Here is a 25,438-nt window from a genome sequence, read left to right on the forward strand (position 1 = left end):
TCACTTAAAATTCTCCAAATACATTTTTTCTTTTTTTTGAAGCGATTGCATTAAAATCGTGTCTGTGAAGAAGATTTTGCATTCGACCCCAGGTGTAACATGTGCAACTGCAACTCTCTAAATCAGCTGCATTTCCTGCTCAAATAGCTGTGACTTGTTTTCTACTTCAAAACTGTACAGCTCCTATTCATTCGTCTAGCAGCGACCCCCCCCCCCCCCCTTTCACTAGAGACCTGCTGGATTGGCAGGCAGGGCTGCTGTCAGCATCATCTCTGTCACCTGTCCTGCTCGGCAGCCAGCTGCTCCTCCTGTGATAACGCTAGAGTTTATTCTGGGGTTGAAAATACTGGGCTCAGTCTGGCTGCTGGCCGATCACTCAGCCTTTTCTGTCTGCCTCCTCACAGACTGCGGTCAGTCAGTCAGTCAGTCAGTCAGTCAGTCAGTCAGTCAGTCAGGGCCGAGGCTTGTTTGTAAAACTCCTTTGTGTTTATTTATTTATTAATGTTTAACTCAGTGGCTGTTTAATAGCTTATAGAAGCTGTGTATGAGGGAAATATGATTCTAAAAAAGCTGGAAAACAGGAAAACATCTGCTCCCGCTATGAAAAGAACTTAAAAATGGTGGTGAGCATAAATCAAAAGACTATGATTATATAGATGATTTCATATATTTATAAAATGTAACAATTTATAAAAATATGACTCAGTGAATGACTGACTGAATGCATCCCTGTCTCTGTCCTCGTTTCTCAGAAGTGTCAGCCACCTTCATCTGCTCATTTTCCTCCTTCTCCTCACAGAGTGAATGATGTTAAATCAATGATGCCAATGTCAGGCGCCGTCTGGATGACTGATCTAAATAAATTGGGCAAAGCTCCATTAGGAAACAAAAATGCCAGCTTTTATCCAGCAGCAGCTAGACTCTATTTCCCTCCTCATCTCTTTTCTTTCCCACCCTGTCTGTGTAGTGCAGAGTAAGCACAGCTGTCTGAAAGCAGCGTGAAGGATGGACGGCTCCAGCGGGGGCCTGGACCTGGGGGAGAGCAGTGTTAACTGGGTGTGGCATGGCTGGGGTTGTTTTGGCTGCACAGAGTGAAGCTGTGGCCAAGCTGCAGCGCTGCCACTGAGCATCTGGCTGAAGGCCATGAACTCAAAACACTGTGGAAAGCAGCTCAGCCAGCTCCAGCCAGAGTTTTCCTCCTCTTACCTTTTTCCGGGCAAGTTGATGGAACACGAGTCTTTGTACAGAGCACACAGGCTGCAGCCTCAGTGCTTCATAGGTCCACAGGTGAAAACATACCTGTGTCTGTTCATTTGTCGGCAGGATTATTGAAAAAGTCCTGAACTGATTTGCACCAAACTTGGTGGAGGGAGGGGTCATGGCCGAGGGAAGAACCCTTTAGATTTCGGGTCAGATCTGAATCTTTTATTATGAATTAAACTTTTCTCCCAGAAGTTTGGTGTATATCGTTGGACATTGGCTTTCTGAGGCCACGTCCTCGCTGCTGCGTTACTAAGCGATCTCCATCCATACTAACACATTTGAAAACTACATACATACATGACCATTCATGTACACTGGGTGTGTGTGTTGGAGCCGGTGTAAACAGGAAGCAGATTGTCTACTCTTCAGTTGGTTAGTTGCAGAAAATTCTACGAACCAGGAACAACAAAGACAGTTGTAGCATTAAAATGCAGAAGTTAACTGAACAACAGCTGCTAGCAAAGACAACAAGGTCAGTAACACTTGTAATTCATTAACACTTGTAATTCATTATCCATGCTGCATTCACCAGTGATCTCTGAGATGGCACAGCGGATGGCTGCCTCAGTGTGTTGGTACGCATCGTTTTGCCTTAATTTGGTTTATTAATTCAGTTTTTTTGCTGCGCTACCTGGAGCTCCTTCACCAGAGAAGAGCTCATGAACATCAGCGGACTTGTTTCCCACTTTTCTCACATCATCTGTGAAATTATTGGCCATCCCGGTCAAAGGTGCCCTGACCTCAGCTTCATTCAGTGAAACGGCGGGGGGGAGAGGGAAACGTGCCGGTGCGGACCTCACACCCTGCTGCCAGGTGTATTTCTCTCCAGCGTGCGCTCACTGTGCAACAGAACCGGACAAACTTCAGTTACTGGTGGAGGAGAACAGAGACTTTGCTTCATCTTCTGTCTTATGCTTCACTGAGACTTGGCTGTGTGGATCAATACCAGACTCTGCACTGCAGCTGGCCGGCTTCCAGCTCTTCAGAGAGAACTATCCCGGACTCCCTAGTTATTGTCCTCTGTGACTTTAACAAAGGAAACGTCAGCCATGAAGGTCCCAAATACAGACTGTCATTAAATGCCCAACCGGGGAAGAGGAATATTTTATATCACTGTTGCACCACAACGAACAGCGCTTATCACCCCGTCCACTGGGCCACTCCGACCACGTCATGGTCCCCCTCATTCCTACATATAGGCAGAAACTGAAACTCTGTAAACCTGTAGTGAGGGCATCGAAGCAATGGAACAGTGAAGCCACTGAGGATCTTCAGGCCTGCTTGGACTGCACTGACTGGGACGTGTTCAGGACAATACAGTCTGTGGTTCAGGACTGCAGTGTGGACGAGTTCACAGAGGCTGTGACGTCCTACATCAGCTTCTGTGAGGACTGCTGTATCCCGACACGCACCGGGGTGAGTTATAACAATGGCAAACCCTGGGTCACAGCTAAGCTCCCACGCCATTAACGACTTGCGCCTGGCCGACGAACTGAACGAGTTCTACCGCTGCTTTGAAAAGACGATGGGGACAGTCCTGACACGCCTCACTGGAGACATGCCATGTGCCAGCCTGCTTCAAATCCTCCACCATCATCCCCAAAAAAACCAAGGACCACAGGACTTAATGACAACAGATCCATCGTCCTGACCTCTGTGGTTATGAAGTCATTTGAGCGCCCTTGTGCTGTCCCACCTCAAAGCCGTCACTGACCCGCTCCTGGACGCCCTGCAGTTCGCCTACAGAGCCAACGAGTCTGTAGACGACGCTGTCCACATGGCTCTCCACTTCATCCTCCCGCACCTGGACTCCTCAGGGACCTGTGGCAGGATCCTGTTTGCAGGATAAGCTCTCCCAGCTGAGCGTGCCTGACTCCACCCGCAGGTGGATCACTCACTTCCTGTCCGACAGGAAGCAGCACGTGAATAGCATATTTCTGACCATCAGCTCTGATGGTCCGGGAGTCAGAGAGAGCTCGGAGAAAAGAAATTAAAATCCAGAAAAATCCAGACGCTTCAAATAGTTGTGCATCTATCAGCAGTTACTGTGCAGACAACAGACAGGAGTGAGTCCAGTTTTTATAGAATAAGCAGTCGGCAGAGGACAACAGAAAGAGCTTTTAGAGGTGCTTTATTTTCTGTTCTTGCTTCATCAGACCTCAAAGTCTGTGATCAGCTCAGATCTACAGAATGTTATTAAAGAAAGATTCACTGAAGGAGAAAAACTGCTAAAATGAAGAGATGTCTGGTGATGTACTCTGAACTCTAATTTCATATTCTCTATAGCTGCTAATTCATACAGAGGAAAGTTACAAAAAAGAGCTGGTTGTTCTTTTTGATGTGTTGTTTTCCTCTGTGTGCGACATGATTCTTGTAAAATGTGACAGGCCAGATGCGATGGTGTCTCCAGACAGGTTCTGGTGGGTCAGTCCAAGTCAAAAGTCTATGACGATTGTTATTCGAACTCCATCCCTGTTCTCTCCCTTAGTATCATGGTTAACTTTATAGATAAGGAAGTGATGATGATGCAGGATATGCTTTGAATTCATTAGATATGGCGATGCAGTGGCAGCAGGAAGGGACAGAACACTTATTACAACCATAAGAGACTTGAGACTTGACTTGGACTTGAAAAAAAATGACTTGTGAGCATCTCTGGTGTTGATGTCGCCCGAGTGCCTCTATTTCTGGTCTATCAGCACCTGGCAGGGGTGAAACAGGTAGAATAACTCCTTCAAGTAAAAGTCCTGCATTCAAAATCTTACTTAAGTAAAAGTTCAGAGGATTTGCAGCAAAATGTACTTAAACTATAAAAAGTTAAAGTATTAAGCAGCAGAATCACCGCTGTCAATGTGTTATTATGCTATTGGATTACTGTGTAAGCAGTATTTTATATAATTCTAACTACTTTTTACTGTTGGGTAGTTAAATCTAATATAACATATTTTGTATAAAACCTTAATCTTCACACTAACTAGTAACTAAAGCTGTCAGATAAATGTAGAGGAATAAAAAGTACAGCATTTCCCTCTGAAATGCACTCGAAGTACAAAGGAAGATGAAATTAAAACAGTTAAGTACAAATACCTCAAAACTGTACTAAGTATAGCACTTGAGTAAATGTACTTCTGCCACTGCAATATCCACAGAGAGACAGTGGTAGTCATTTACTCCGCGAAGAGAAAGTGAAATCCGGGAACATATATGGACGTTGTTAAAATACACAACAGGGAAAATATAGAAGCAAAAAAAAAAAGAGGCTGTAAGGACCTCATTAGTGCCGGATCCTGCTGGAACCGGATCAAGGTCTCGGATCCTTCGTCACTATCGAAATCTGTGAATCAGTTTCTGAGTAATATTTAATGTTATATGTTCTGTCCTTCTTTTATTCCCCGTTGAAGTTACTCTTAAATCGCTTGTTTTGGATGCATTTGAAAAAAAAAAAGAAAAGAAAAAAGAGTGAGACGTCAATCGCTCAGGATTGGAGAACTGTCTGTGTGGAGGTGTGATCGTGATTAAATGGGGCACAGCAGGTCGATACACGTGCTTGTACATAGAAGTTCAGGCTCTTATTCCATTTTCTGTCACTGTAGCAGAGACAGAAGGGAATCGTGACGTGCGGAACAGTTCAATATATATCTGTGCTTTTATATTGTCATTTAATTTCTCTCTTGCTGTTGGTGCATTTTTCTTAACTGAGCAACAGAATCAAGGAAACATGAGCTTTTCGAACAAATCCGGCCATCGCCAGCTTTCTGAAGAACACTGCGTGATGTCAGACCTGAGGACTACAGTGAGATGAGTGGAGGGATCTACCTGAGTCTCAGGTCTAACATCTCCAAGCTACAGAGAGATTTGTAGACCCTGAGGAAGATCTTAAGATCAGTTCTGACATTTAGAGGAAGATCAGCTGAGAAACAACCACCAATTGAAATTAGAACATTACGTGAAAGCTTATCTCCGTAGATTTAATGTGAGCGGCTGAAGATAAGCACGACCCTCCTGACCAAAATAACAGAGTCTTCCAGACGTGTTGAAGAACCGAACACAATGGAAATCAATGGAAGCCTTTAAATAACACATTGACCAGAAGCTTCAAGCTCTAATCCTCCACTTTGTTCACATTTTCTGAAAGTATGAAGCACTTCTTCAACACACACACACACACACACACACACACACATAGTTGTCTCTAACCTTAAAACCTGTCTTCACTTTCAGGCTTAATGATTTTGGGACTTGTTTTTGTCTCCATAAGCTGACTGTGTAAACAGATTTAGGTTCCCACAACATGAGTAATAACCTGGACCAAACCAAGTAGTAGCCTGGACCAAACACACACACACACACACACACACACACACATACACACCGTCTCCTCCAGCTCATAATCCCACAAGCTAGTTTTGATTGTTACTTAAATCTTTGTGCTCCTTCCCCCGCAAAAAAAAAAAAAAAACAACAAAAAACTGCAGAACCTTTGGCTGTGAAATGAGCTTAATGGTGAGGCGAGCGTCGGGATGGGTTCTCTTTTCTCCCCTCACTCTGTTCCTCTTTTCCTTCTTCCTCGCTGAAGTGTCTCTATCCATTATCCACAGTTACATTCTTTGTCTGAAGGACACTGGCGTTCAGCCAAGAGCTTCCCTGGTCCAGCCCAGCCATTTAATTGAAACTGTAAAAGAACTTTCTTTTGGCACAAAAGCCCTCATGTGGTCTTTGTTGCAATTAGATTGAGCAGAAAGGCCAGCAGACCTGATGAAAAGAGATTAGGAGAAATGTATTGCCGGGATATTATGTCGAGTGTGACACGGTGGCTTGTGGAGGAATTAGTGAAGGCCTGACCCGTCCTGGTGCTGGTGAGGCAGAAGGACAAACCAGTGATTAATGGAGTGGTCAAAGGCCACAGTTAAAACCCAATTTCACAAGAGGAAAACAGCTGAGCAGCGCAAGTGCGACAGCAAACTAGCTCCTCACCCACAGCCCCACATTGCGCTCTGACACAGCTGGGTTCAGCTTCAGTGTATGAAGCTGCTCATTGAGAGGGAGCAGAGTTTATCCACCAGAGCTGCGAGGACGCGTGTGTTCTCTGCATTTACACACAAAACTACAAATATTTGAAATGTTTTAGATGTGGAAGCTGTTGGCTTTGCATCAGCGCCAAACACATAACCCTCAGCAGGACAATGGCGTGATCGAATAGCATCAGACAACGGAGGGGTTAATGTGAGTCAGGATACCAAGAATCACTACTAACTTAATATTTAAAATTATAATCTGTAATTTTTCCAAATTAAATTGTCTAAAAACAACTAGACCTATGTTCTATATGTTGTTGAGTTGTGTTCTTACATTATCACAAATGTTTCCATCAATTCTCAAAGCAGAGAAATCTGTGATTTTAACCATGGTAACGATACGTGGCATTTAGTCGCTTGGCTGTGACAGAAGCTCAAATTGACTTTTATCTAGTTTTAAGACACATTTTCTAAAGTTATTTTGGCCATTTTATCCCTTTATTTGAATGGACAGTGTAGAGAGACAGGAAATGCAGGGACACAGAGAAGGGGAATGACATGCAGCAAAGAGTCTGTCCAGCGGGAAGTTGAATCATGGACTTGCGCCCACGTGGTATGCACCCTAACCACATTTTTGAGATAAGTTTTTTGCACCTTGGTGGTTTTCAGCTCTATATTTGAACCAGATGAAGGATTTTAGTCATCGGACGTCTGGAAGTTATCAGAGAAACAAGCTGAGGAAATGTTAGACAGCTCAGCTCCGACACGTATTGTGTTCCCTGAACTGTGTCAGTGAATCACTGGTTTTTGAAGTGAAACTGCTTTATGGGTGTTTCTACCAGTTTTAATCCCCTGGTCCATTTGTTATGGAGAGAAGTTCACCTCTATGGATAATTCATCTCCTAGTTACAGACTGTGTGTTTAAAACCAGTGGAGGAATGAAACTTTTGATTTATTCAATTGGCACATTTAAACCTGTGGTAGGCGATATGTTTCAAGATAATCTGTCAAACAAAGCAAACTTATTTAAATCCCATATACACTACTCAAATGATATAGTCCAACATATTGAAGGATGAGGCTCAGCCAGCTTCTTTGTTCACAGAGGGCTCCTGAATAAGACCCTGGTACTGCTCCCATACATGAGGCAAGAAGGCCAGGGAGAGGAATGGGGTAGGGCGAGGGGATTTACTACACCAGGTGTAATAGATCAATAACATAATATACAAGAAAATAACATTGACAAGGTCTATTTTGAGTAATTTTTTCTTTTGATATTTTAAGTGTATTTATACATGTCACTGCTTTATCTCTGACAGAAAAAATGTTATATTTAATGTTCATAGACTTTATTTCCATAGAATTTATTTGATGTCTGAAGCTTTTTCACTGTAATTCTGATAGTAAGTAATTGATTATTTCAAGAACAGTCATATACAGGATTTTATTTAGTAAAACTTCATGTCAGACTGAAACACTGCCTGAAGATCATTTTACTGTAAACCCACTTTACCATGACATGATTTCAGCTTTCATCCACAGCGGGTTGCTTCAAGGTGGATTAAAGCTCGCCGCTGTGAAACCAAAGTTATTCTCAGCTCCATCATGGCCCTGTCCTCAATACCAAAGCACTTTATAAATAGGCAACCAAATAGAGCACTGTTACATTTAAGTGCCACCTTGTGTTTCACTGTGCTGCCGCGCTGAGATTCTGTAAGAGGTTTTCTAAAGATAATCACCTGCTGGAACCTTCATGTGATTTTTTTTTTTTTAAGGTTTTCTCTTTGTTTTTTAAGCCTTAGTTCTGCTGTGTCTATCTCCTGTGCTGCAGGTTCAGTCGCGGTGTGTGTGTGTGTGTGTGGCCGGCGAGCAGAGAGAGGAGGAAGCTGCTGAATGCAAACTGCCCTCCAGTGGACACAGCATGTGCTGCACTCATGCTGCTCTGTCCCAGTTTCCCCTCCTGCTCCACTCTTTCTCATTTCACTAACTTTCACTACCGCTGCAGTCAGCTGCACGCTCGTCTGAGGAGATAAGTGCACCGCATAGGAAAGGTGAGTGTTCTCGGCGCACTACTGTTAATGTTAAAAAGGCAAAGAATTAAGATGTACTCTGTCTGGTTCAAAGAGAAGATGGGTAGACGCAGGCCGGTGTCTCGTTCACTGAAGATGAACTCCATCACACTGCTTCACACAGTCTCTGTACTGTACTACAGTACTGTGTGTGTATGTGTGTGTGTGTGCGTGTGTGTGTGTGTGTGTGTGGAGGTGGGGAGGGTCAGCTGGTGTTGTGAATCAGGCCGCTGAAGTGTCGGGCACGGCTTCTTCACAACACCAGGGTTCCTCCCCACCACTTCCTGCTGGGATACATGACACTGGACGTCTCCTCAAAGACTGAACATGAAATATGTGTGTGTTAAACAAAGACTTGTGTGGTAACAGATGCTTAGATGAAACCTGACCCCTCATCAATAACTGTTATCAACTCATTTTTGTCATTTTGGGACTGAACGCTGTGTATTGACATGAGTTATAGTGTGTCTGAAGCTGTTTAAATAGAATTTCAATTTGCTGTAATTATATAAAAAGGTTTGTGCTCATTTGATTTCCTTACCAAAATCAGTATTTAGACATAACAAGCTTATTTGTTATTTTTTTAACAAACATTTTGCTTATGTGACTCAGTGCCAGAGATGTTCAACGTATATTCACCACTTAATACCTTAGACTGGTTCTAGGCACCCTGGGAAGTGAAGAATAAAACAGCTGCTGCACGCATCAGGAAACAATTGTCTGACTCTACAAATGCCTTTGTCTTGGAAGCAGGTGGAATAGTGGTAAATGGACTGCACGTAGTATATAGCACTTTTCAACCACTCAAAGCTCTTAACAACACTCATCACATTCACCCATTCACTCACACATGCGTGCATCACTCCCATACACACACACTCACACACTGATGGAATCGGGGGCAATTTTTGCCCAAGGACACTTTGTGACTCAGATGGGAAGAGCCGGGGATCGAACCGCCAACGCGCTGATTAGTGGACAACCCACCCACAACCTGCATTTCTAGGAAGCTACTCGGACGTGCCAGGGCCACCTGGTGAATAGGAGTACCACAGGCTGATATCTGGAACGCAGTTTCATGACCGTATTTTCTGGGACCCCAGATCGCACAAGCTGCCGTGAAGAGCTATTCTACCCAAACACTACTTTTGTCCAAGTACATGTAGTTTTAAAAGTTTATTCCACCCTAAATTTAAAAAATATTAAAAAAAAATAATAAATTAATTAGTTTGCTACTCATAATACATTTATAAGTGCTGTCTCACACTTTCATTGTCGTCCATCTTCTTACTGAAATGCGGTCCCAGTGTCCACTTCCTTAGGTGGCAGTGTCGCAAAAAACTAGGTTCCTGGAAATGTTGTCCTGAAACTGCAGGAACGCCCTACTGGGCCGACCCGCTCTTATCCTACTCCAAGAAATTCACATTTTCATTTAAGCTGTTGCTATTTAGCATTTATAAGCAGTCTATTAACAATTACTAAGTGTTTTAAAATGCACTATAATATCATTTAAACAGATACTAATATATTTGTCAGCAACCACTGATAACATAATGAAATTGAAATTGAACTGTGGATGATTTGTACATGTGTATAAACAGTAAGTAAATGCTGTTCGTGTGTGGTCATGTATCATTGTACATTATTACAGCTGTATTATGCACAAGTTAAAGATGTCTCATAATTATTATTGATAAATACATTTTACACTATGAGAATTACAACTCTAAAGCAAATAACAAAAGGCGGGAAAAACTGGAACCTCCCAAGTTAAACAAGTGACTAGCATCTGTAGAAGATAGAGATATAGATACAGAATGGAAAACTTATAGAATCAGTAAGAACAAAAAGATGAGCCCTCTTCAAATGAAACGTGATGAAAGGTAACTGACTGATTATATTTATATAAATGTGAATGAAACATCAGGATCATGTTTTAAGAAGATAACGTGAAACTGGGTCTACTTTTACAATGAAACACCAATGTCTTTTTTTTCTATTATCATTACTATTACTTTGTTTTCTATCAAGTATGAGTTTTGTTTTTTTGTTTTCTAGGTACAGATATGTATGTAAAGATAGATATTACTAACATCTGCTGTACACTTACACTACTACTCACTCTGGAAGATGTTGGAATAGCAGGAAATGTATCAATGACAGTAACTGAAACAGTAAAGTATAAAAAAATATTATTGTCATTCCTTTTACTATAAAAGAATTTCTGAAATATAAAAAAATAACTTAAATGTGAACAAGTGGAATTAGCATCATTTTTGGTGTTTTTTTCTTTAATGCCAAATCTGAGACTGTATGACTCGTTTAGACGTTTTGCAACATTCTTACTGAACAATGTCGACTGTCAGATGCATAGTACAGTAAAGCACATGTATTTGACACATGAATAGGACTCTGTCTCAGACAAAAGCTGGATTGTGTCCATACTCACAGTTGTCCAGCTGCATCTGCATGCGCAGCCTCTGTTTGGTTTTGAGCCTTATCTCTGAAATGAGTCACTTTATGAGTCTTCAGTGATTGTTTGACTGCTAAATAAATGTCTCATGACTGAAGGAACAGTATATATGCATGTGTTTCTGTTTGTCTCAATATTAACACTCAACACTCTTATATGATAAAAGAAAATACTCACGCTGTTGCATTGTACAGCTTTTACTACATGACACACACTTACAGTACAGTTTGACATTATATGGAGAAAAAACAGATGCCACATATGCAAAGTGAGAGTGATGAATACATTCTCTGACAATGTCAAAATAATACTAAAATAGATAGATAGATAGATAGACAGACAGACAGAAAGACAGACAGACAGATAGGTAGATAGATAGATAGATAGATAGATAGATAGATAGATAGATAGATAGATAGATAGATAGATAGATAGATAGATAGATAGATAGATAGATAGCACATTCACAGGTTTAAATAAGTTTTTATTTAGACTGAAGGTGGAGATGCTGTAAGGTAGAAGTAGAGGTGTCATGGAGAGCTCATGGTAGCTGGAATGCCTGAGAGGGTCACTTAACAACCCTGCACAACATCACACAGTTGTCTTCCTGATCTGGGACACCTCGTTCAGGTAGGCAATGAATAACTTGGTTCCCTCGATGTAGTTGTACCTGTGAGAGAGAGAGAAGAAAGACGAAACACGTTGTCTGTTTCAATGTGCGTCTCCTGTACATATACAATCAATTTAGCAACACCATCATCCACAGCAGCAGCCAGGCACAGTACAGCTTCTCAGATGTCCCTGAGGGGGTACAGAGAATCAAGTCCCTGTTCCACCAGCAGCTAGTAAAACTGACAAATCCCCCTGGATCCAGATCAGCATATCTTTATTTCTGCTTCTCAGGTCTCACAGTGTTCACCTTACCATCAAAGAACTTTTACAGCTTTATAGCCATCTATTCTTCGCTTCCTCCAGATGCTGTCCATCTGTCCTAGTGCTGTTGTACGTTATCATCCAAATCCAAAAATGATGACTATCAGGTTAAGGGATTATTTCAGCACAAGGTTGTGGAAGATGAAGAGAGGAGGAGACCGCATTAGAGGTTCACATTCCCCAGCAATATAGTCAAACCTGCTCATCTTCTCGTTCTGGGAGTGCAGCCCGTCATCGAAGCCTCCGATCGGCATCATGATGATGCTTTTTCCCGTCACATCCTGGAAGGTTCTGGCGATAGGGATGGTCCCGCCCTCACGGATCAGATCAGAATCCGTGTCAAAAACTGTAGAAGGGAGGAGATTTTATATCTGAGAGTGATGGACATGAACTCTCTGCTGTCTCACATTTATATGAATCATGTGTCACTTAAACAAGATTTCCTAAAGCATTCATGTCTGAGTGACAAATCACTTTACAAAGGATAAAAAAAACGAAATCAACAGTAAAGGAAGAAAGACTAAATATAAAAGCAGAGAAGAGAAGTTTAACAGGTACTGCATATGAAATATATGTTCATAGTTATAATGTTCAAGTCGAAGCATAGACTGAGAACAAGAACGGGTCCACAGGAACAGCAACTGCTGATGATGAGGCTATTCCGCATATATCATTCTTTATTTGGATTCCTACATCTGGTGTATACTGTATGACAGATCAAGTCAGTGCATTTACTAAGTGCAGTTACGAGGTACTGGCATTTTACTTGAGTAATTCTCCAGGCTTCAGTGCATTGGAATGTCTGTGCTACATGTCAGAGAGAAATATTCTGTTTTCTGCACCACTGCGTGTAGAAATGATAACTGTGGATCTGCCAATTAAGAATTCACATTAAACCCATGGTACAGAGTTAGAAGCTCATAAATTGATAAAATTGGTAAAAATCTTCGGTTTTTAAAACATCAGCTTTGGAAAAAGTATTAGCTTGATGCACAGAATTTGATAACAACTGGAGAGTAAACTTGCAGAGGACCAGTTAGATTGATGTGAAAAGCATGAATGCCTCTCACAATATGGCACAATGTATTACTAGTATTTGTATTACTGCATTTACATTTACACATTTACCACACGCTTTTATCCAAAGCAACTCACAAGTGAGGGACATCGCTAAAGCGTCAGTGCAGTAGCAGACCTTGGTGTATCTAAGGACTACATCTGTTCAATAAGTGCAAGGAGATCAAGTAAAGAAGTGAAGTGAAAGTTGATAGTCAGAGCTAGTTAGACATGTCGGGGTGTTAGAGGTGTTAGGAGAGGAGGTCTCTCTGAAGAGAGGAGGCGCCCCGCTCTGGTAGAACCACAGACCTGAACAGTCTGGACTGACACTGTCCTGTGTGCAGGGATGGTGATGCCAGACCACCTTCATTAGAGGAGCACAGTGGCTGAGAAGCAGCATAAGGCTGAATGACTGAGATCCAGTAGATGGAGCATTCCCAGAAGTCTCTCTGACGGCAGCATTAGAGACTGAATGTGATTCAGGAGCTTGTGGGTAGTAAGTGGAGGTCCACGAGGAGCAGAGTGACATGTGACCTTTTAGGTTGATTAAAGACCAGACGGACCAGACATGCATTCAGGATCATCTGTAAGGGCCTGTCAGAAGAGCATTGCAGTCGTCCAGGTGAGAGATAACCACAGTCTGGACCCAGAGCTGGGCGGCGTACTGAGTCAGGTGTTGTAAAGAAGCAAAGCGGCACGACAGGTAGAAGGACACAACATGGTCAGAGGAGAGCTGGTCAGGGGCGCCTCGGTGGCTCACCTGGTACAGCGTATACCACATAGGCTTGGTCCTAATTGCAGAGGCCATGGATTTGCGTCAGACCCATGGCCTCTCTCTCTCCCTGACTTTCCTGTCTATCTCTCACTGTCCTATCAGAATAAAGGCAAAAACGCCCAAAAGAATAACTAAAAAAAAAAAAAAAAAAAAAGGAGAGATAGGGAGAGCCGGTCATCAAACACGACACCCAGGTTTTTCTTGACCTTGTTTGGGGTAAGAGATGAAGAGGTGATTTTGATATTGATATCGTGATGAAGAGACTGACTGGCCGGGATGACTAACAGTTCGGTCTTAAAGGTTGAGTTGAAGGTTGCGTTCCTTCATCCATGTTTTTGTCTCAGAGACAGGCCAAGATCTGTGCAGAGACCTTGTGGTCGGGTTGAGATACCTGACACGACACCCAACTACACCTGATACGAGAAGCCATGCAAGTGGATAATTGTACCGCTCCCACTACTGCTTGTTTATTTTTTTTAGGTTGTTTATAATTTTATAGTTTTACAGTTTACTTCAGCTACGCCGTCTGTATAAAGGATTTTGATGCAGTGATGGGTGCTTCATGTGGGGTGAGGGGTGTCCTCTGTACCTCTCTTGACAGCAGCCTTCCCAGCCTCATAAAGAGGGTGCTGAGTGTCAGCCAGCCAAGGCTTTGCCCCGATCACCATGGTGACTTTCAGCGTGTTGGGACTCTTCCTCTTGGCAAACACAGAGTGAAGGTAGTCTGTCACCTGGAGGAACAAAACATAGAGCATAGAGAGCAGAGGTGGTTTATGGGAAGCAACGATTTGCTAAAAACAGGATTATCTTTTGTTTTGGTTTTTTTTTTGGAGCGTTCACGTTTTGTTTTACCTGTTTCTTGACCATTGCAGGGTCCATGTTGGGAACTTGTCTAATGGAGAACTTAGCAGTAACCTTAGCAGGGATGACAGTCTTTGTGCCAGGGTCAGAAAAGGCCCCTTCGATGCCATGGATGGTGACGGTGGGGTAGCGCCACATGTGGGCCAACACATCCACCTACAGGAAACACAGGGTAGAAAATCAGCTGTCTCGTGCACTTACCCGGTCTTATAATAAATGATGACCTTTTCAAGACTTTTCCTTCACCTTGTTGCTGTACATGAGCTGGTTTACACCGATCTTGCTCTTGTAGTGGTCAATGTCAAACTGGATGTCCTGGTACATCCTCCATTCCTCATCAGAGAGGGGCGCCACGGCGTCCCTGATCCCAGGAATCAGGATCTTACCACTGGGGCTGATCAGTGTGTCTGAAGAATAACAACAGAATGGCTACTGTTATTTCTTTAATGGGCCTCTCCTCAGACTTAACATTAACACCAGAGTTCATGGTCAGTTATATAACAGAGCTGCGGGGGCCTGGAGGGATTCAATACCTTGCTCAGAAACACTTCAGTAGGGAACACATAAGACTTTAACACCCCACCCTCCTGATCTTGTACACTCACTAATTACTGCACAGCCCTTGGAGGTGATCTAAGAAAATACCTACTGAATGTTTTTGTGCTAATAAAATAGGATGTGATTTGCGCTAGAGTCAGCAAAGAAAAAAAACAATACAAAGCAGAGAACATGTTGCCGGGTGCCACAGAAGACCATGTCTATTATGTGTCAATTGTTCTGTGGTGGTTTGACGAAACATGAATTTGCTTGGGAATATCCATTATTGCTGTGTCCCAATTCAGAGGCCGCATCCTTCAGAGGCTGCATTTGAAGGCTGTGATTGTGTCACAGAGGCGCGACTAGACTGATTTCCAAGGCTCCTTCAAATGCATCCTTCTTTTCCTGGACAATGGCAGCTCCAGCAGGTGGATCCTCTCTGGCCCAACGAACCCAAAGATGCATTGCGCATCAGTAATGACAATAATATGGCATCAAACAACACCAACAGAGAGCCTGAGGATTACACTGTTAAATGTAAGTATCGGGTTTCAGCTCAGTTCAACAGCTAACGGTGCAACTGTTAAAACCAAAACCAACGGGTATGAAGGGCCACAACCTCGGCTCCTGAATTGGGACACAGCTACAGAGCATTTAATTGGCTTCATAGTTAAGTGAGAATAGTGAGAATGAATGAATGAATGAGTGAATGTGTACTAGATGCTACACATTTAAAAATACACCCACCTAGAATTCCAATGAGGTCAGTCATTGGTTCAATCACGGTGCCTCCATACACTCCAGAATGTAAATCCTGTTTAGGTCCTTCCACCTGCAAAAACACATCAGGGGCAACCGTTACCGTGACTTAGCACAGCAGCACACAGGTGCGAAGTGCGTGAATGAGCTAAGGATTAGGCACAGTTTGTAGTATTACACCTCAGCAAAGAAGTAGCAGTTGCCTCTGGTGCCGTAGGTGAGGGCGGGTCGTGTGCTGAGCCAGCCGCAGTCTGAGATGATGATATAATCCACGTCAGAGAAGAAGGTGTCTCTCTGGGCCAGGATCATGGCATCCAGGCCGTTAGAGCCCGTCTCCTCCATGCCCTCGATGACAAACTTCACATTCACTGGCAGCTCCTGGTGGATGAAAATCAAAGTCAGATGTGTTTAGGCAGTAAGTGGCAGGAAGTACTTCGGATGGAGAAGAAACACATCTGAAATCTGTGTACTTTTGGAAGATAAGCATCCCTTTTTGAAATTCCAGTGGTGGTGCAACAGGCTTTGCAGACTGTACGATAATGAGCCATTAGCTTTGTTTGAAACTAGTCTCATCAACACCTACACACTCTCTCTCCTTCATGCATCCAGCATCTGGACGATGCCTTTTGATGTGAAAACTCAGCTGTATTATTTTCTCACAGCGAGGACGGCGGGAAACAGACTGCTGCTGTGACTTTGCAGAAACAGCAGTGACTTTGCAAGTTAGTTTGGCTGAAGCTCAGCCCTCCTCTCTCACTAGCCTGAGGGGTGCTGTGTGTTTGTTCCCATTAAATCTGTGGAGTATTTTACTCAACTAAAACAGTCTGCTTAAATAAATGGGAGTAATCTGTTGGGTCTATCTTGCCTGAGGCATCTCTCTCTGATTCCCCTTTTTATATTTCAAGACAAAGATGATGCAAATACAACTCTAATCTGTCCTCTGGTCTCATCTGAGGTCACAGTGCCTCTGCGGCTCTGGCTCGCTCACATATTTGATTTTGTTGATCTGTGGCATGAAGAACTATCCAATAAAGGAGTGGTATTGTGGACTCTCCCTCACCATGTTGAGGGCCTGGTAAGCCTCCACTGCGTGGATCCAGGCTAAAACTGGAGCCTTGTTGTCTGATGCTCCTCTTCCATACAGGTTACCTGAAGACACAATCACACAACAATCATTATATTTATTCATCATATAGATGAAGCCCTCACAGTGGTCTGAGTTTTATTAAATAATTACTGCACGACTCCTACTTTTAATTTCAGTGGTTAAATTGTATTTAATTTAATCGTTTTAATAAATATTCTATTTTACTTTGATGCATGCATATTTTGGGCTTAAGTCTTTTGTAAAGAGTGCCATATAAATAAAGTTTATTCATTATTATTACATTCAAGTGTGAAAACAGTGTCTTTCTGTAGTCAGCATTATTGGTTAAATAGATACTTTTCTTTAAGGATTACACATGAAAACATGGCTTCACATGATTGTAAATCATTGTCATTCACACTGGCTTCTATATGTAATCACCAACACAACAAACACTCAATTTTAACTAATATCACACAAATCATTGTATTGTTCTTGTCCATCATTAAAACATTCTTAGTGAAACCCTCAGCTTATAACATGTACAGAAGCTAACTGGAGTCAGGAGGGATCAGACCTGGAGTCAGTCAGTGAAACCAGATTAGAGGTGTGGATTAGAGACACTTCGATTTATAGCAGTGGTCCTCAAAAAACTATTTTTCAGTTTGGCGTTCACAAGAAACATCAGCTGATGTGAACCACGCCTCACAACAAAGATCTCAGACACTGAGGATGAAGAAGAGCTGATGAGCATGAAGCTGAAAGGATCACAGACTTTAGATCTTCATCAGTCCACAGTCAGACAAACTGTCTACAGATGGAGATGATTCCGTTCTGTGGCTACTCTCCTTGGAAGTGGAAGTCCAGCTAAGATGACTCCACAGCTCCACACAGATGATCAGTAACAAAGAAGCTCAGAGTCACAGCTGAAGGCTTAAAGGAATCAATGGAGCTGGTTCACATCTCTGGTCATGAGTCACACACATCATGGAGCATGGAGTCCTGACACAGACACCACAGAGGAAGCTGCTGGGTCTTTGCTGCCTCCAGACCTGGACAGCTCCATATCATCGAGGGGAAAATGAATTCAAGTTTACAAAGGTCTCTTCTCTCATGTCAGGGTGTCTGTCCACCTGCTGAAGCTCAGGAGAAGCTGCTGATGCAGCAGAACAATGACCCTACACATCAAGGAAAATCCACCTTCTGGAGTGATCCAGTCAGAGCCCAGTCCTGAATCCAGTAGAGATGCTGTGGACTCACACCAGACATCCTGAGAACATGTCTGACCTGAAGCAGCTCTATAAGGAAGTATGATCCAGTACTTCCTCCTGAACATTGAGCAGTTCTGATCAGCAGCTAATGGAAGAGCTGGGTATCAGGTCTAACCAGTTATTAAATCCACTGGTTCAATGACTGTTTCCACCTGCACTGTCGATGTTTAACGGCTAGCTTTAATAATTGTATGACAGATTGTAATTGTTTTTATGTTATTAGCTTAAGCACAGTGAGTTATTCTATACTTAGGGTGTAAATACGGATCAGTTCTGGTCTGAGAAACTTTACTTTCTGTTTTTACTCATGTAAAGTCACAGTCTTATAAATGTATTCTTCATTTAAAAGTAGCATGTGCCCTGACTGCAGTTTAATTATTATCATTATTATACTTTAGTTTTAATGAGTTTAAAATCTAAAAGGCTGTTTCATAGACTTTAACACTCTGAAGTGAAATATTGAATGGGTTCCATTTTTTTACAAAGCTTGACCAAACACCATTCATAGATTCATTTACTCTTCTGATGGCTGAGCATCCAATCAGATATCATGACTGAATCAACTGGCAGTCACCTTATTGAGGAAGCATTAACATGTTAGCATCCTTTTCCTTTGATTTCTCCTGAAGGAACTTTATGGTTGGAAAAAAAAGAATCATATTTCACTCTGTCAGTATCTCAAACATAAACTGTGTATCAGCTTCTCTTAAATGAAGAGAAATGAATGTGATGTTCACACCAATTTTTTTTTCTGGCTTCATCATTCCATCAGATGGAAATATTCCCGCCATTTTCCTAAAATTCTGCCATGATATTCACTAGAAATCACAAGAAAAAGTTTAAAGTTTGAGTTCGAGTTTAAAGGCTGTTACCGTTGATGTCGGTCAGGTTGTAGGGATCTGTTGCCCAGCCGTCCTCTTTCTTCGCCGGTTGGACGTCCACATGACCGTAAACACACACTGTGTGTTTGTTGGAGTCGTTGCCGAACTGAGCCGTCACCACTTTAGGCAATGCTAACATCTGGCCGTCAGGGAGCTGCGGACGTTAAAGGAGAGTTAACGTCAGCTTGAACGGTTGCACTGTTACATTAGTCGGTACGTTTTTTTCTCTTTGGAACCCTAAACAGTGCTGAACTAGCTGTGTGTCTCAGCTCTGCTCATTTGAAATAAACTCTACTGTAGTTTTATGTAATCTGCTATTGTTTTTTTTTTACCATTCACTAACACAATAACAGTTTGTGCTGTGTTGGGCCTAATTACTGCTGAGGAGCTAAACTAAAGCACGCTATATGTTCAGTGGGTGTGGGAAGCAGCTTTGATGTGTCTCAGTCAGTAATGAGAAGGTAGTTAGTTCTGACTGCTCCTCTGCTGCTCTGAAGTCAGCAACTCGTTTGCTGTCGTCACCCTCCCTGATGAGCCAAACTCTCTGTTTCAAATACATATGTGTCAGTAAATATACAATAAGTATTTACCAACCAGTATGATTACATACAGAGCTCTAATATCTCAGCATTTACGAAAAGGGAGGCGGCTCTGTCACTGACTTCCTGTTCTCCGATGTCCACCAGCTCTACGGTCCCGCCCATCAGCCTCAGCTTCTGAGCCGCTTTCTCCATCATGCGATGCAGGTCTGGTCTTTTCAGGACGTTACTGGAGTCACTCTCGATTGCAACCCAGTCCCGCAGAGCCTGAAGTACACGAACACATTCAGAGCATCATCTTTCTCATCCTGTGGAATATGATATAGCATGACTGCTGCACACGATTATTGTCCAATGACCAAAAGGACCCGTGCTTAATTTTAAATGAAGGAATCTCAGGGAATAAAACAAGAAGCAAGGTTATATTTGCTCTTCATAAGTAGTTGCTTGTCATAATGCCATACTGCCACCTTCTGGCTAACACTGGCTTTGTTTCCCTGAGCAGTGGAGTCATTGCAACTTATCACCAACACTGATGACTCTGCATGAAGTATTTTGAAATTATATTTCTCCCTGTTGACAAATTATGAAATTTTGGTCCGTAAAATAACTGCTAATGATATTGGACAGTTTCTTTATTACTCAGGAACTCAGTTACTGTTGTTTCTCTATAATGTATAATATTTGTATTTCTGGTGATTATTATAGATGTGCAATATTTAAGGTGTTCATTCATTCCCTCTAGCCTCTGAGTTATTTTAGTTTCTACTGTACTTACCAAGTGTTACTCTACAGGGGACAGTTGCACATCCGATGTAACAGAGTGAATCAACTGCTGGTGCTGAATAAAGCAAATGTTCAAGGAGTAGCTATAACATGCTTATTTCAATCAGCCCAGCATGATACAGTATATATATTATTCATAATAATAATAATAACTTAAATTCATTCATATTGCAATTACTTTGACAGATGTTGCGATATGAGTCATGATTTTAGTGGCAATGGTAATTTTTGCATTTCATTTTCAGTGTAAATAATGATAATAACAAATAAATATTAATAAATAATAAAAATGATGATGTAATTTTTCCTTTAATGTTATAAATATGATTTGTAGGGGGGGCGTCTCTGTAGCACCACATTGGTCATTTATGGTCTGTTGTGACACATTTGCTCCTGCAATATCAGTTGGCCAAATTGCAATTTCAGTAAAGTTTTAATTAATTGTTCAGCCCTTGTGGCCTAAAACATAGAACTGCTTGATATCCATGCAATCAGTATAACTTCCTTTAGTGAGTTCCTGGGAGTTTTTACAGCGTATTTGGTTGCTCTTCAGTTTACAGTGTCTGTTGTGTAGATTTTTCTAAACTAAATTCTTAAGCTATTTTTTAGGATTCACAATGTCACAACAGTTAAAAATGTGTAGCTAAAGCATGAAGAAGATATTGCACCTCTACATATTCCTCTTGATGGCTGTCGACGTACTGCACCAGCTCCGTATACTGGAAGGCGTGGACAGTAGAGATGACCAGCAGGATGGAGGGCATGACCGGAGGATTCATCTGTTGGCAGTGTCAGATGGCTGTGTGAAAGGTCTTTTACTCCCCCACTATAGTAAACACATGCAGGGCTGTAGACCAGGTTTTAGAAATATTAAGGTCATGAGTCCAGATTCCTCCAGAAATCATTAACCACCACAAAGAATCCTTTGAAAGTTTTTGATTACTTTAAAGCTTTTTCTCACTTACCTGTTCATGTGAGTTTGATCTCCCTCTATAATGGTCTAAATTAGGGCCACAATTAACCATTATTGTCATTATTTATTATTCATTCAATTAGTCATTAGTCTATGAAAAAAATGTCAAAGAAATGCCTACTGGAGCTTCCCTGAGTCCAAGATGATGTCTTAAAATGTATTTTTTGTTTGACCAACAGTCTAAAACCCAAAGATATTAAGTTTACAATTACACATGACAAAGAAAAGCAGCAAATCATCTCATTTTCACTACTGAAAAATAAATGATACAAATAACCAAAAATCAAAATGGTTTCTGATTATTTTTCTAATTGTTTCATCTCGAGTACGAATGTTGTTTCAACGCCTTCCATGCACAGATCAAAATTAAGTCAAATTTAAGAATGTTCAGTCTGTAAAAAAAAGCAACCTCAAATCACACTGTGTACAATTTATATGCAATGGCAGATGGTAAACTCCTCCTCAGCTCCAAGGAAACACACATCAGATTACAGTCCAGTGTATCCCACTCACACTTTTTGTGAAAATTTTCAAAGTAAAACTCAGCAGCCAACCTTTTTGTCTTACCTTTTTCTCTGCTGCAGGTGTGTGTGTGGCAGTCTCCTCAGGCAGCCAGACTGTGGCCCCGTGTTGGAGCCTGGAAATTTATATACCCTCCTTCATATCACACTCCTACTGGGCCCCAGGGTCACGCAGTCAAACATTTCCTGACACTGTGCCAAGACAGCTGACAAATTAAATTTTTCTTGCTGACAGCTACAAGAATTACACTCAATCTATTGATCCCGCTCCAAGAATGCACGCCGGGGTTCAGCAGGAACAAAGGCAGCATGGTGAAATGAACAAATTCCTGTTGTTTGTGTTTTGGAATCTCCAAGCAAACCCCTCCGCAAAAGTAGAGCGGCTTTTCTTGTTCCATAATAGGCGGGTGTCCCATTGTGCTGAACTTAACATTGAGCTACTTGTAAGCATTCCTAGTTGACGTGCAGCTATATTAGATAATTACCCTTAAGACGGTTTGTCTGAAATATTTAATCCCATCACCTCTTCATGGTCATTGGATAAATTGTCCTTGGTAAAAACTTCCTGTCTCTTTATGTGTGTCCCAGTGTGAGACAGGACAAGAGCCTAGGGATTTGTCACACTCACATGAAAATAAAACTTACAGGGGGTCAAAAAGCCAAAGCCCTTAACCAGCAGCTCAAACTTTTTTTTTTTTTACCTGTGTGCATGTGATTGAGTTTGTGTGCATGCAGTATTCCAGTGTGACAGTTTTTCATTATCCACAATCACTGGAATTAATCAATGAAATAGGCAACTGTTATTGGGCGGGGAAAAAAATGGCCAAAAATGACTTGGTTGAAATATTCCGTAAACTGACAATTGAAAAACTCTCACATTGAATGAAAGTTGCAGGTTTTGTTGCAGTGCCTTATTGCTGCACTAATCCTCCATCCATCCATTCGCCACACCGCTGTACCTTATAGGGTCACGGGGGGCAGGGTACACCTGGACAGGTCGCCGGTCTATCACAGGGCTGACATATAGAGACATACAACCACTCACACACACACATTCGCACAGGTGGAGCAAGTTCAAGTCACCAATTAAACCTAACCTGCAGTTCTTTTAGACTGTGGGACCTTCTCACCGTGAGGCGATATTGCTAACCACTCTGGCACTGTGCCGCCCCTGCACTAATCAATCTGTTATATTTTTATTGATATATATGTATCCCCACAGAAATGATCAACTCTGCGTTATCATTGTTTTCCTCTGTTCTCTGGAGCCGTAAGCTTGTTGTTTTGGTAAACAGTTTGAACATATGAACTTTTATTTGATGAAAGATACCTCACTTATATCTAATCTAATAAACTGCCAACGTACTGTAGTGCATTGTTCCATACTGTCACATTATAGTGTAGTTAATTAAGACAAAATGTTAGAATGAACTGTCACTCCCAATATCTTGAACTGCACAATCAACTTAAGTTTGTCTGTGCCAACACATGTTGTGCTTTGTAGATATGCCACCAAAAAAGAGACATCAGGAGCATTTTCACCACACAGCTGGCTACTGCCACACTGGTGGGACTACTGAATATAAACATGTTGATGCTGGATAAAAAAAATGCTCAAATATTCTTTGTTTTTTTTGTCCTTTTCATTAAAAAGTAATTTTCATTTTCATTTTCAGTTCACTTTCCTTTAGTCTTTGATCTGTTGCTATATATAGGTTTTATTTTAGTGTTAATACAGATCTTCTTGATGTTGACGTGCACTTTTGTCAAATACATTGAAAGTCAGTTTTGCTGAATTCCTGACATTTAATCCTAATAAACATGACCTGTCTCAGGTAGGTTAGGATCACTGCTTCATTTTAAGAGTGTGATATGTTGAAATAATAGTAGAGAGGATGATTTATTTCATGCTTTATTTCTTTCATCACATTATCAGTGTGTCAGCAGTTCACATTCACTTTAATATTTGGTAGCATTGCCTTAAAAACGGTTAAACTTGTGTTAAACGTCCCAGGTAGCCTGCCGCAAGCTTCTCACAATAGGTTTGCTGAATCTTGGTCCGTTCCTCCTGACAGAACTGGTGGAACTGAGTCAGGGTCGTAGGCCTCCTTGCTCACACACCGGGAAGCATGGTCGGGGTCATTGTCCATTTGGAAGACCCATTTCCAACCAAGCTTTAATTTCCTGGCTGATGTCTTGAGATGTTGCTTCAGTCACATCATTTTCCTTCCTCGTGATGCCATCAATTTTGTGACGCAACCCTCCAGTCCCTCCCGCAGCAAAGCGCCCCCACAATATGATGCTGCCACCCCCCAATGCTTCATGGTTGGGTTGGTGTTCTTCAGCTTGAGAGTCTTATCCTTCTTTCTCTAAACATATGAGGGTCATTATAGCCAAACAGTTTAATTTTTGTTTCATCAGACCGCAGGACATTTCTTGAGAAAGTAAGAACTTTGCCTCCATGTGCAGTTGCAAACTGGAGTCTGGCTTTTTTTTTTTAATGGCGGTTTTGGAGTAGTGGGTTCTTGCTTGCTGAGCAGCCTTTCAGGTGGTGTTGAATATAGGACTCGTTTTAATTTGGATAGAGATACTTTCGTACCTGATCCCATCCTGCATCTTCACAAGGTCCTTAGCTGTTGTTTTGACCTTGATTTGAACATTTCCCACCAAAGTAAGTTCATCTCTAGAAGACAGAACATGTCTCCTTCCTGATGGTCTGACACCTGCATAGTCACATGGTGTTTATACTTGTGTACTGTTGTTCTTACAGACCAATGTGCTACCTAATTGCTCCCAAAGATGAACCAGACCTGTGGAGGTCCATTTATTCTCAGACAAATTGGCTGATTTCTTTTGATTTTCCCATGATGTCAAGCCAAGATGCACAGAGTTTGAAGGTAGGCCTGAAAACACTCCCACAGGTACATTTCCAATTAACTCAGATTATGTCACTAAGCCTATCAGAAGCTCCTAACATAATTTGCAGGAGCTTTCCAAGCATTTGCACATATTTCTTTAAGAAGAACCATCAACAGTCCACCGACTGTCTGGATGCGGTCACACGACAGTCTTAACCTCTCCTCGTTAGTGTAGTGGTCAGTATCTCTGCCCATGCGGAAGACTGGGGTTCGATTCCCTGACGGGGAGTAAACAACCTATTTTCTCTTTCTTGGTGAACGTCAACAGCAGGGCCAGCCCTATAAATGTGAAGGCCTGTGAGTGATTGACTGAATGGGCGGGGACTATCTGGAGGCTGACATCATAAACAAATATTGCACTTGCCAGACATGGAGGAGCAACAGCGGATCAGTGTGATGTAAACTGTAAATTATTAGTGTTGTGCGTCCATACCTGAAGCACGTTCACAGTCATTACTGTGCACGTAGTGGATGCAGGCCCATTGGAGGTAGGCCTAGGTGTGAAAGCTGTTTACATTTTCTCTATAACTTTCCCATGCATTACTCTTCATTACTCATTTTGAAGCTACATACAGGGTTTTCCCTACCAATAGACTTAGACTTTGGTTAGTGTTACACTTTCTAAATCCTCAAGCATGCGAGGGTCTGATAGGGTGCTAAAATTTCATCATCAGAGAGCCTGTGTGTGGATGTCTGTGTACCCTCCAATTTGTCCGTGTGA

At 41.9% G+C, this 25,438-nt stretch overlaps 1 protein-coding gene and 1 long non-coding RNA gene across 2 annotated transcripts in view; one reads left to right on the plus strand and one right to left on the minus strand.

Moving 5' to 3' along the window:
- The window catches only part of LOC111226010, a 28,456-nt gene extending 19,386 nt beyond the window's left edge, over positions 1-9,070 (plus strand). The window contains exons 3-4 of the long non-coding RNA XR_002665286.1: positions 8,110-8,329; positions 9,002-9,070. This is a non-coding gene — a long non-coding RNA (uncharacterized LOC111226010). The remainder of the gene's footprint in view (positions 1-8,109; positions 8,330-9,001) is intronic.
- A 2,150-nt stretch (positions 9,071-11,220) lies between these two features.
- LOC111225922 (cytosolic non-specific dipeptidase-like) lies at positions 11,221-21,869 on the minus strand. The gene is made up of 12 exons (XM_022750974.1): positions 21,846-21,869; positions 20,974-21,084; positions 19,643-19,786; positions 18,972-19,134; positions 16,802-16,890; positions 15,922-16,119; positions 15,730-15,814; positions 14,692-14,852; positions 14,437-14,601; positions 14,174-14,315; positions 11,952-12,099; positions 11,221-11,490 (listed from the first exon to the last, which is right to left on the minus strand). The coding sequence occupies exons 2-12, from the start codon at positions 21,082-21,084 to the stop codon at positions 11,412-11,414; spliced, it is 1,485 nt and encodes a 494-aa protein (XP_022606695.1). The 5' UTR covers positions 21,846-21,869; the 3' UTR covers positions 11,221-11,411.
- Between the last annotated feature and the right edge of the window lie 3,569 nt (positions 21,870-25,438).

This window comes from Seriola dumerili, unplaced genomic scaffold (genome assembly GCF_002260705.1).
Source record: "Seriola dumerili isolate Sdu_G_001 unplaced genomic scaffold, Sdu_1.0 BDQW01000016.1, whole genome shotgun sequence".
Classification (NCBI taxonomy): domain Eukaryota; kingdom Metazoa; phylum Chordata; class Actinopteri; order Carangiformes; family Carangidae; genus Seriola; species Seriola dumerili.

Coding starts and splice junctions, on each gene's coding strand:
- LOC111225922 (XM_022750974.1), bottom strand. CDS start 21,084: ATGAATCCTCCGGTCATGCCCTCCATCCTGCTGGTCATCTCTACTGTC. Junction 16,891..18,971: donor CAACCTGACCGACATCAACG/GTAACAGCCTTT, acceptor TTGTGTCTTCAG/GTAACCTGTATGGAAGAGGA. Junction 14,316..14,436: donor CTGCAATGGTCAAGAAACAG/GTAAAACAAAAC, acceptor TTGTTCCTCCAG/GTGACAGACTACCTTCACTC.